At 46.6% G+C, this 12,583-nt stretch overlaps 1 protein-coding gene across 7 annotated transcripts in view; it reads left to right on the top strand.

Moving 5' to 3' along the window:
• The window catches only part of NCOA1 (nuclear receptor coactivator 1), a 589,360-nt gene that overhangs the window by 487,044 nt on the left and 89,733 nt on the right, over positions 1-12,583 (top strand). For all 7 annotated transcript variants that reach the window (XM_073624852.1, XM_073624854.1, XM_073624856.1 and 4 more), the window contains 2 exons: positions 5,441-5,618; positions 11,064-11,243. In XM_073624852.1, the coding sequence (XP_073480953.1) occupies positions 5,441-5,618; positions 11,064-11,243 (358 nt within the window). The remainder of the gene's footprint in view (positions 1-5,440; positions 5,619-11,063; positions 11,244-12,583) is intronic.

Raw genomic sequence — 12,583 nt, 5'->3', positions numbered from 1 at the left:
CAAGTTCAGTGGAATGTGACCATTATCTAAATGAAGTTGGTCAAATTCAACTGGACTTGTTGAAGACTTTTCAAAGCTTCTCCAAGCCACTTCCACATTCCATGGTGATTAGACTAGGGGTTAGTGCTACCTGTGTGAATATAAATTCTGGGATATCTACATGACATTCATTAGATTCACTGTGAATATGATCTAGTGGAAGATGGTCACATTCAACTGGACTTATTCTGTATTGTGGAAGACTTTTCGTAGCCTCTCTAAGCCACTTCCTCAGTACTGATGAGTGGAATGACACATTTATGGTGATTGGACTAAAGTGTCAGTGCAACCTGTGAGGATATAAATTCTGCGGTATCTACCTGACGCTCATTAGAACTGAAAAGGTGGCTTAAATAAGCTATAATACATCTTTATTGTTAGGGAACAAGTCCAGTGGAATGTGACTGATATATAATTGTTGATTGAATTCAGCTAGACTTGATCTGTAATGGTGAAGACATTTCTTAGCTTCTCCAAGCCACTTCTTTGTTTCAATTGAGTGTCAGGAGCATACCCCAGCATTTACACCCACATAGGTGGCACCAACACCTTGATCCACCATGGAAAGGTTAGGTCCAAGAACAGGATGGGGGGTGTGAATGTTGTGGAACCACCCTCTTCTAGTTAAATAATCCCATCCTTGGTGTCAGGAAGACTGCTTAGGTTCTTAGGTGTTAATCCTTCGATGCACATGGCTGAAGTTGTGAATTGTTGTCACAATGCCGGGGTAGAGATGTTAAAACAGCATTATATGTGGAAGCCAGTTGGTGTCAAAGGCCCCCACCTCTTTTCAGGGATGGTTCTTAATGGCTTAGATGGCCTCTTTTGTGCCTCTTACGCTCTAGATTTCCTCTCTGTCCAAAATGTCCACCTCACTGTCTACCAAAGAATATCATCTTTCTTTAATGTGCGAGAAAAATGCTCAGTCTTGACCTGTAAAACTTGCCCTCCCATGCTGAGAAGCAATTTACTATTATGAGCTATACCATGACTTTGATAAATGAACCTTCACAGACTCAAACATTGGGCTTCAGGCAGCCCAAATCTGATATTTTGTGTTTGAGAAGATACTACAAGTTGAATGACCCACAGTGGCTAAAGTCTCTAAGCACCCAACCAGCCCACTGATTAATATTTTTGCTGTTCGCCTCAACTACTCCTTTTGTCTGCCTGAACACTTGTGTGGGGTCCTTGTCAGACTATACAGTATGTAAAAGCTTGCACAGGGTAAAGACCTTCTCTTCACTTTCATGTGACAGTATTCGGACATGACAACTGGGCACTCAGATCCAATCATTGCATGTGAGGAATAAGGAAGGGGGAAAGCTGCTTAAATGTGAAGTCTCCCTTACCAGGTGACAACAGTGCTATAAGAAAAATGTGTGTTGGGATTGTGGTGGTCATATCAAGGTTAACGAGGACCATAGCTGGCGTTGGCCACACAGAGCAGGCTGTTGGTAGCAATATGGCCACCACAGAATTTATGGGAGGAATCTGCTGGCTCAGGCCTGCCCTGTGGGTGTTAATAGTGTGGTGCCATATCAAGGTTAATGAGGGCCACACGAAGCAGACCATCGTTAGCAATATGACTGTGGTAGAGTTAATAGGTGGAGCCTGCTGGCCCAGGTCTCCCCTGTGTGTGCTGGGAGTGTGGTGGCTATAACAAGTTTAATGAGGACCATAGCTGGCCTAGACAAAGCAAGCTGTTGGTAGCAATATGGCTGCCACAAAGTTAATGGGAAGAATCCGCTGGCCCAGACCTGCCCTTTGTGTGCACGGAGTGTGGTGGCCGTACCAAGGTTAATGAGGGCCATAGCTGGCCTAGGTCACACAGAGCAGGCTATCAGGAGTAATATGGCCACCACAGAGTTAATAAGAGGAAACCACTGGCCTGGGACTGCCCTGCATGTGCTGAGAGTGTGGTGGCCATATCAAGGTTAATTAATGGCCATAGCTGGCTAGGGCCACATCGAGCAGGCTGTCAGTAGCAATATGACTGCTACAGAGTTAATGGAAGGAACCCACTGGCCCAGGCCTGCCCTGTGTGTGCTGGGAGGGTGGTAGCCATATCAAGGTTAATAAGGGCCATAGCTGTCTAGGGCCATGCAGAACAGGCTGTCAGTAGCAATATGACTGCCACAGAGTTAATGGGAGGAACCCACTGGCCCAGGTCTGCCCTGTGTGTGCTGGGAGTGTGGTGGCCATATCAAGGTTAATGAGGGCCAAAGCTGGTTTGGGCCAAACAGAGCAGACCGTCATTAGCAGTATGCCCGCAGGAGAGTTAACGGTGGGAATCTGCTGGCCTGGGTCTGCCCTATGTGTGCAGGGAGTGTGGTGGCCACATCAAGGTTATTGAGGATCAAAGCTTGCCTAAGCCACACAGAGCCGGCCGTTATTAGCAATATGGCTGCCACAGAGTTAATGGGAGGAATCCGCTGGCCTGGGCCTGCCCTGTGTGTGCTGGGAGTGGATGTCAGAGATTTCTTTTCACAGTTGAGCGTGGTTTTCATATTTCCTGTTTTGGCTATAGTACTTGTTAATAATTACCGTGCTACATTAGATGCTGTTGTATTAGGCCCGGGGCCAGTCAAAGAGCCAGCATTGCTGATTGGAGGCCTGGAAGGGTAGCATGCTCGGCTTTCCAGGCTGTTCCCTGCCGTGACATAACAAGGATGTGTGCTGGCAGCACAACAAGGCCCATCTCGTAGCAATGGAGGAACGCCATGAACAGCTGTGAGCGCTACGTCATCAGGGCCTGCGCATCTAGGCGGAGAGAGGCACGAGGGCGCCCTTAACCCTTTCCAGGCACACCACCTATACTGTCATAGACTTGTTGGCTTACCCACTCGAGTCCCTGGACCTTTTTGTCTTCCAGGGGCCCACATGGTTAAGCCAAGAAGCCTACTCCTGATTTTCTTTTGTTTTGGAGACCTCTCGGTTGCGCACATTATGCCTTTTAGGGCCCAATCCCAACATCACGCTGTATATGTGCAATAAGGCAAGGCCGCAGTGCGCTAAAAGCACATTATAACTAGTTAACATTATAATCTATAAAGCTTTTTACGGCAGTGCATTGAGTTGCTGAGAAAATCTTTCTTGCCGCATCATTTGTGCATTTTGTCAAAAACACACATTACAATTGAAAATGCACTGAAAATTCAAAATAGCCTCATCTACACTTGCGGTCGGGAGGTGGTAAAAGCACGTGGTTGAGCCACATTTTTCTGCCCCTTAACCACATAATATTATTGGCCTTATTATTACTTATTTTTATTATTTTTCGCACACATTAAAATCTGCATTTTTTTTGTTGGAAGTCACCCTAAACTCCCAAACATTCTTTCTTTTTTTTTTGGACCAGATCCAGACCCCCCCCTTAAAGCTATGCAGCAACAGATCGCTTCTAATAGTGAGCGACTGCTGGCTGCAATCTCTGAATGCCCAGAGTGAAGTGTATTAGCCAAACTGTACTAGAATATTCTTGCGAGAAACTTTATGTATAACCATAATCCCCTACTTTAGGCCAGTGGGCATTGTTGATTAATCAGATTTTCCCTTATGAAACCTGTATGTATGGGAATAGGTACTGTCCAATACACTTCCATTATCTTACATTGGTCCAGCTTGGCATGGTCATTATCCAAATCTTATACCTGATGCTGAAAGCCACTGTAGTAACTTGCCCTACATACCAGTGGCGTCGCTATGGGGGTGCTGACCGCCAGAGGGGTGAGGCAACATACCTCCCAACCGCCCTGCATTCGCTGGGATCGTCCCGGGATTTTGTTCAAATCCCGGTGTCCTGCGAGTCCGAACTAAATCCTGTAGCCAGGCACCAGAACTTTAGCCCCACACGCTCCCCTCCAACAATAGCCGTGATTTTCTGTGTCCTGTGTAAGCGGTTTCACCTCTACACACTGACCATGGGGTGGGGGTGGGGGGTACGGACCACCATTGAGAAATTGCCTTGTGTTTTTTTCAATGCATACAAGATGTTCTCTGAGTGGTAGAGAGGAGGGGCAGGTGACATCATGATCTACCCTCATCAAATCAAGAAACGCCTTGTATTCACTGAAAAAGATACAATGTATTTTATTATTGGTGGTAGCAGGCATGTACTGGCCATTGGGACTACCGGGAGTTTCCCGGTGGGCTGATGGCTCAGTGGGCCGGTCAGGTGCAGTACTGGAGCCGCTCCTCACTGACAGTGAGTGATTGCGATTTCACTCCTGTCACCAAGGAGCAGCTGCCAACCCTTGCTGGAGAGAGGATTAGACTTTCTGCTCCCTCCAGCCTGCAGGGGGAGATAGAGAGCTGGCACACTTTCCTTCCTCTCTCCCCTTATCACTTGTCACATGACTGGAGAGAGGAACGAGAAGCTGCCTTCAGAACTGAGTACACGTGGGAGGCGACACTCTGATCTAAGGGGGCGCCAATGGAGGGTCGAGGGCGGACACTCTGATCTAAGGGGGCGCCGATGGGGGGGACACTCTGATCTAAGGGGGTGCCGATGGGGGGACACTATGATCTACGGGGGCGCCGATGGGGGGACACTATGATCTAAGGGGGCGCCGATGGGGGGACACTATGATCTAAGGGGGCGCCGATGGGGGGACACTCTGATCTAAGGGGGCGCCGATGGGGGGACGCTCTGATCTAGGGGGGGCACCGATGGAGGGGACACTCTGATCTAATGGGGCACCGATGGGGGGGACACTCTGCTCTAAGGGGGCGCCGATGTGGGGACACTCTGCTCTAAGGGGGTGCTGATGGGGGGACACTCTGATCTAAGGGGGCGCCGATAGGGACACTCAAAATTAAAGTGGGCCAGTCTGGATGAAGTCCAGGGCCAAATATTTGTCCCAGTCCAACCCTGGGTGGTAGTGTCCAGCCAGTCACCCCCTGTGGTCAATGTGCAAAGGGAAAGCTGTTCATATTAGTTTTCCAAATCTTCAGAAGCCCTCCGGGTAGAAGAAATGGAAAATTACATTGCGCCAAGCTGGACTAAGTTGGCAATAAAGATAACTCTTGGAGTTCAGAATGACATCCCCAAACCTCCATATAGGTGAACTTCTGGTCTCCAAAAATGAAAAACAATTGGACAATTCCAATAGTACAAGGTCCACTTTATAGAGTTAGAAGTGGATATGGGTCTTATTTTTTGTAGCTCTAATAAGCGATGTACAATTTAATCAACCCATTACCTGCTGCTGATACTAGCATAGGACAATACCACACATTATCCTGGTCTTCTGTAGACATAGTTGGAATATGCAGCTGACTTTGGTTTCCTACTGTAAATTACATATTACATTTTCTGTGCAGGGCTGAGGACTGTTCTATACATACAGTATTTGTGAACGGAATGACAAACTTTCCCTCATTTTTTTTTGTCCAACAGGCTCTGGACGGCTTTTTCTTCGTCGTGAACCAGGAAGGCCGCATTGTGTTCGTGTCAGAAAATGTCACCAACTACCTGGGATACAAGCAGGAGGAGCTGATGAAGGACAGCATTTACAGCATTCTGCATGTGGGGGACCACGACGAGTTTGTCAAAAATCTGCTCCCCAAATCTCTAGGTAATGGACCCAATGCTGTCCAGGGATATAACTCACAGACATTGGGGGCTTATTCACACCATGTTCGTCGAGCTGGGTTTTCCTACACACCACAATATGTGTATGGTGTGAACAAGCAATGAACCTGTTCCATAATATTATATAGAATGATCTGCATGTACAGTACCTTGTCCAGGGGGAGTCATTCAGCTCAACACTGATAATGGAGTTCTAGATGAACCAATCACTGATAATTGAGTTCTAAGTGAACCCAACACTGACAACTGCATTCTAGATGGACCCAATGCTCATAAATGAGTTCTAGATTAACCCAACACTGATGATCGAGTTCTATATGAACCCAGCACTGATTGATGAATTCTAGATGAACTCAACACTGATAATTGAGTTCTAGATGTACCCAATACTCATAAATTAATTCTAGATGAATCCAACACTCAGAATTAGGTTCTAGATGAACACAACACTCATAATTGAGTTCTAAATGAACCCAACACTGATAATCGAGTTCTAGATTAACTCAGCAATGATAATTGAGTTTAAAGCCACGTACACACGAGCAGAATGTCCGACAGAAAAAGTGCGACAGAAGCTTTTCATCGTCTATTCCGATCGTGTGTAGGCCTCATCGGACTTCTTTTTTCGAAAATTCTGACGGACCTAGAAATGGAACATGTTCTAAGTATTTCCGATGGAACCAATTCCTATCGGGAAAACCGATCGTCTGTATGCTGTTCTGATGGACCAAAAACGACGCATGCTGTGAATCAAGTACGAGACGGAAGCTATTGGCTACTGGCTATTGAACTTCCTTTTTCTAGTGCCATCGTAAGTGTTGTACGTCACCGCGTTCTGGACGGTCGGACTTTGGGTTGACCGTGTGTAGGCAAGACCGCTTGAATGGAATTCCGTTGGAGTTCCGTCGGAGAAACCTTCGGAGTTTATTCCGACGGCAAAACCGGTCGTGTGTACGCGGCATAAGATAAACCAAACACTGATAATTGAGTTCTGGATGGACCCAACACTCATTATTGAATTCTAGATGAAACCAACACTAATAATTGAGTTCTAAATGAACTCAAATCTGGTCATTGACTTCTAAATGAACTCAACCCTCATAACTGATTTCTAGATGAACCCAACACTGATGGAGTTCTAGATGGACCCAACACTGATAATTTAGTTCTAGAAGAACCCAGCACTGATAACTAAGTTATAGATGGACCCAACACTCATAATTTCATTCCAGATAAACCCATCACTGATAATAGAGTTCTAGAGGAACCCAACACTGGTAATTGAGTTCTATATGGGTCCAGTATTGATCTTTCTATTATAGGTGGAGGCTGCCCTGGGGAAATTGCTCACTGGCACCTCTCAGGGATGGTAGCCATCATTCAGTAGAGCTCCATTGTGAGCAACATCCTTTTTCTAGGGATTTATTTTTTCCAGTGCATTTAAGGTCTAATGCCCTGTACACACGGGTGGACTTTTCGGCAACAAAGGTCCTACAGTCTTTCTGACGGATTTTCAACGAACTTTTGAAGGACTTCTGATGGACTTTCGAACGAACAGACTTGCCTACACACGATCACACCAAAGTCCGACGGATTCGTACGTGATGATGTATGACCGGACTAAAATAAGGAAGTTGATAGCCAGTAGCCAATAGCTGCCCTAGCATCGGTTTTTGTCCGTCGGACTAGCATACAGACGAGCAAATTTTTAGACCGGACTCGAGTCCGTCAGACAAATTTGAAACATGTTCCCAATCTAAAGTCCGTCAGATTTTCAACGAAAAAGTCAGCTGCAGGTCCGATGGAGCCCACACACGGTCGAATTGTCCGCCGGATTCGGTCCGTCAAACCAGTCCGGTCGAAAAGTCCGCTCGTGTGTACGCGGCATTAGACTCATGGTTCACTTAAAGTATGCCAAAGTGATGTGTCTGTCATTTTATTGTATGTCATTTTAGCATGCCTTAAAGTGACCTGAAACTCTAAATATCTTATTCACCTGTGTAGTCTTAACTCAATAGAAATGCCTTCTATTGCTCTCAGTTGCCTCCAAATCTTCAGATTCTTTATTTTCTTTTTACTATTGTGATCTGACTTCCCTTTAGAGGATGGCTATGTTAGTTCTGAATGGTCCCACTATATGTAGGAACGCATCTGGCCCCCAGGTCACAGTTTGGAGACCACTGACTTAGAGCATGCCCAAGTTACCTCTCAGTCAGCATTATTGTTTGCCATTTTAGTATGCCTTAAGTGCCATTGCAGCGTGATCAATAAAAACCAGTGAGTGTCAGTATAATGCAGGAGTGGCCACCAAGAGAAATCCTTTTTGTATAGACTGTGCTCCACTGCTCTGCAGAGTAAGAGAGGGAAATACTAAAAAAAAAAAAATACTGGGCAGCCAGAAGGTAACCTAGGAGTAGATGACCCCCTATGTCTCACACATGTCTACGCTCTGCACCACTCACACTCAGTAGAGGAGAACTAAGCTGTCATGACAACTGGAATATTAATTGTAAGTGCACAAGCTGTACAGTGTGCATCTAGCCGTCATAGGATTTATAATGTGCTTCATATGACTGCAAGTATGACTAAGCCCAAGGCGTCAGCCTCCTTTGGACTTCTATATATACATCGTATGTCTTTTGTGTTTCTGTTGGCATAGCAGCTGAGTGCAAAACCGTCTCCTCTACACTGATTCCTGAGCACAGGCTTTGTCCTTCACTTGCCACTTGCTGTACGTGGCAAGTATGTTCAATGCGCTTATCTTTTCCCGGTTCCTCCCTCCCCCCCTCATTTTTTGGAAAAAAAACCTTTCCATTTTCATTGCATACTTTATCTTAGAGCCGGTGATGTCATCACTCTGTCTCTGTGCTTCTCTATGCAAGGCGGGCGGATCATGGCTGGCGGGTGGGAGGGGCCAGCAGGGTGCTGTACATCACTTCACAACACTCTGCCTAGGCACTACTCTCAAGAGCCCTCATCCCAGCAGTGGGAAAGAATTATGCAAATATCAAAATTGCCTTCAAGGGTGGATGTCAGTCTGGAGGAGTGGGCCTGAAATCCAATGAATGAAAGGGGCAGGCCAGGGACAGTTAAGCTGGGGGGGGGGGGGGGGGGGGGGGGCTAGATGATGCTCGACGTCCTCCAGCCAGGAAATGAGGTAGGCTCTATCTAGGGTTTGCCATTTTTTCTCCAAGCCAAACCCGAACACTTTAGCGGCGCACAGTGGAAAAAAAAAATTATTTTTTAGTATACACTATAGCAGTGATGGCAAACCTTGGCACCCCAGATGTTTTGAAACTACATTTCCCATGATGCTCATGCACTCTGCAGTGTAGTTGAGCATCATGGGAAATGTAGTTCCAAAACATCTGGGGTGCCAAGGTCCGCCATCACTACAATATAGGATAATAGACCTGGGACACTTTTGGGAGCTCTAAAGAGAATAGTAATGTGGCTCACATAGTGCCCACTCACCCTCCTGTCAGCCCCTGTTCAGAGCCACATTCTTGTCTGAATAATGTGTCCAGGTTTCAGGTGGACTGAAACCCAGATACTTGATTCAGAACCCGGATTGTCCGGGTGAACCCGGACAGGTGGCAACCCTAGCTCTATGTGACTTGCTGAAGCTTCTTGTAAGGGGGCTCATGATTGGCTAGTTTGGCCCCAAACTCTAACCAGTCCCAGCCCCACTTCTTCTTGGATAGGACAGCTACCCGCCTGCTGTAGATGGAACCCTTTCGCTATATTCTGTCACCCTTCTGCTCATGATATTCCTGGCTGTAAGCCTTAAAAGAGGCTTACGGGATTGGGATTGCCAAAAAACAATTCCTTACCTAGGTGGATGCAGCATCGATCCAATGCTGCATCTGTCCCCTTCCATCTCTGCAGTGGGAACTTAATGATCAAAACCGCTGATCGCTCAGTTCTCTCCCTCCGTGACTGTCAGTCAGTGGCTCTCTGCTCTCCCCTCCAGTGCTCACTGGTGCGCTGAGCTGCGGAGGGGGCGGGAGGGGCTGGCTCAGGCTCTCGGCGGATCGTTGAGAGGCTGAGCCAGCTGCCAGTCCAGGCATCTGGGTCAGTGTTTCTCAACTCCAGTCCTAAAGGCGCCCCAACAGGTCGTGTTTTCAGGATTTCCCTCAGATGAAACAGCTGTGGTAATTACTAAGGCAGTGAAACTGATCAAATCACCTGTGCAAAATAATGGAAGGCCTGAAAACATGACCTGTTGGGGCGCCTTGAGGACTGGAGTTGAGAAACACTGATCTGAGTGGATCCCAACTGTATGGTGGGGATCTCTCCTGAGCCTGGACTGGCTGAGTGACATCAGCCAACAGCGGGCTTTAACCCACTGTCGGCTGAAAATGGGTCACAGGAGTGCAGAACGAACTGCACTACTCTGATCCATATGAGAAGTATGGCCAAAAAAACTTCTCCTTTAAGTATACGTTCACCATTTGGTCCGTCGCTGATGAGCGTACTCGTAGTTCATTCACAAGCCCTTCAGCTTGTAAACAGTCAGCCCGCATTGAGGTACAAGCTGAAAGCTGCAGGGTTTGTCTTCAGGAGTCTGGCATTGCACCCCTGATCCTCTGAATTCTTTGGCACAGAACACCATGCACAGAAGCTGAAATTCTGTAGGTCTCGTTCAGGTGCAGAACACCAGCACATCATTTGAAAGCCATCTTACCTTTGCACCTTGAGAGCACCACAGAGTACCTTTGTACCTCCTCTCCTTGGGAGCACCACAAAGATGGGACCACTTCCCCCATGTATACTCCAACCATTCAGCTTCCACCATCGAGTGTAATCAAGGCGCCCTCATTAGTATACCAATCTCTTTCAAAGTCCCTTCCATAGCTTTGCCCAGATGGCCACACTCCCAGATGGCACACTCAATCCTAGGTGTACTAGTACTCACATCAGAGCCTTAAAGGCCTTTTGCACCACACTCATGACCCATAGTAGACCATAAAACCAGTCAGGGTGACTAAAGATGCTCCTACTGAGTTCTGAACCACTTTGCCTGTTAAGGGCCCTTTGACAGTGGCTACTAGGCACCTCCCATCCTGGCACTTCTGTGGGCATTAACTCCACCCATTACATCATTAGAGGAAAGTTTTCCTTAAAAGGGGCCTAACACCCAATTACCATTTCCCTATACTATACTATACTAGGAACAGAGCCACCTAGTGACCAGTAAGCTTAACCCCACCTGCCAACATTATAATGCAAATTGTGAGAAGCTTACAGTGTGCAGTGAAATCAGAGTAAGCCATTTCAGTACGGGAGAAGAACCTGTACAGACTGGGGAAAGAGAAGGCCGGCCGCCAGCTTTAGATTAGTGGATTCAGTAAGGTGTGTAGTTTTGGAAACTGTTTTTTATGATATATATATCTTTATGACTCTATTTTTGTTTTCTTGTCTCCAGTGAATGGTGGCCCTTGGTCCCAGGAAGCCAACCGACGGAACAGCCATACATTAAACTGTAGAATGCTGATCCGGCCTCCAGACGATGTGGGAACGGAGAACCAGGAGGCCCGGCAACGGTACGAGCTGATGCAGTGCTTCACTGTGTCTCAACCCAAATCCTTTAAAGAAGAAGGAGAAGGTAGGTGGACCCTCTGACTCTATTTTCTCCCGGGTGCTTGACTTTTTGTTGAGAGCACCTGGCTGGCATGTTGGTATACAGAATTCCCAATAGGCGCATAAGATTAACAGGGCAGCTAGCGTCCATTAACTACAATGTTTGACAATGTTGTCTTGATTTGTATTGTATGTGATGTGCAATGATGGCACCTGGCCTCAACTGGTGGTAGGAGTTCTCAGGCTCTTGAAGAAGGCCTCTGGTTCCCAATTTTATTCTTCTTATTTGTTTATGCTTGGAGCTCCTTTGCTTTTTTTTTTCACTGAGAATTCTTAGGTAGCTTATGTATATTTTAGACCGCGTCTTCTGCTGTGTCTTGAGCCTTTTATGTTTTATAAATCGGCGTGTGTCCTCAAATGTCCTCCGAGGCTTCACACAGGCTTCTAAGGCTGGAAGCGAACAAGTCCATTAAACGTACGAGCTAAGTGTTTGTGCTGAGCCAGGCTGGAGAGAAATCTATTTCTTGGAAGTATGTAGAGTTTGAATACAAGTGTCATTCTAAATCAAACCCTTTATCAACAAACCCACGGAGCAGGGACAAGTCTGTTCAAGTCATATAGGAGAAAAGGGAGCCGAGATCCAAGCTTTCGTGTAAGCTTAAGTACATATGTGTTTTGGTCTAAACCATTGTGACTGGAAAATCAGAGCTATTTCAGGCAACAAGTGACGTCCGTCAGTGAATCACTCATGTTCTCCAAGTGATCTCAACCTTGGTGAGACCAGGGCCCAGTAAATTCTTCCAAAACCTTCTGTGCCAAAACAGTAAAAGGAAAAAGTTTATACTTGTACAATAAAAACAGGGGAAGGCAAGAATATAGACCCTCAATTCCCTGGGGTCAGTGGGATAGTGGCCACCAGGGAGGAATAGCTCCCAAAATCATTGGTGTCAGTGGGAATGAGGCAGCCAGGGGAAAATAGACCCTCAAAATATTGGTGTCTGTGGAAGAGTAGGCACCAGGGGAGATTGCAACCCCTGCCCCCAATCATTGGTGTCAGGAGGATATTCGTCCCCAGGGAAGAATGCCCTTCCAAATCATTTGTGTCAGGAGGATGTTACCTCTCATGGGAGAATGCTATTCCAAAACATTGGTGTCAGTGAAATAGTAGGCCCCAGTGAAGAATGGCTCCCTAAAATCATTGGTGTCAGTGGGATAGTGGGCCCCAGAAAAGAATAATGCCCCCAAGTGTTTGACGTTATTGGGATAGTAAACCCGAGGGAAGAAGAGCAAGTGGGATAGTGAACACCAGAAAAGAAATAGTCCTTCAGATCATTGGTGTCAGTGCAAAAGTGGGCCCCAAGAGAG

Source organism: Aquarana catesbeiana, linkage group LG04, assembly GCF_042186555.1.
Source record: "Aquarana catesbeiana isolate 2022-GZ linkage group LG04, ASM4218655v1, whole genome shotgun sequence".
Classification (NCBI taxonomy): Eukaryota; Metazoa; Chordata; class Amphibia; order Anura; family Ranidae; genus Aquarana; species Aquarana catesbeiana.
The sequence above is the reverse complement of the archived record's forward strand: the minus strand, read 5'-3'. Positions and strand labels throughout refer to the sequence as shown.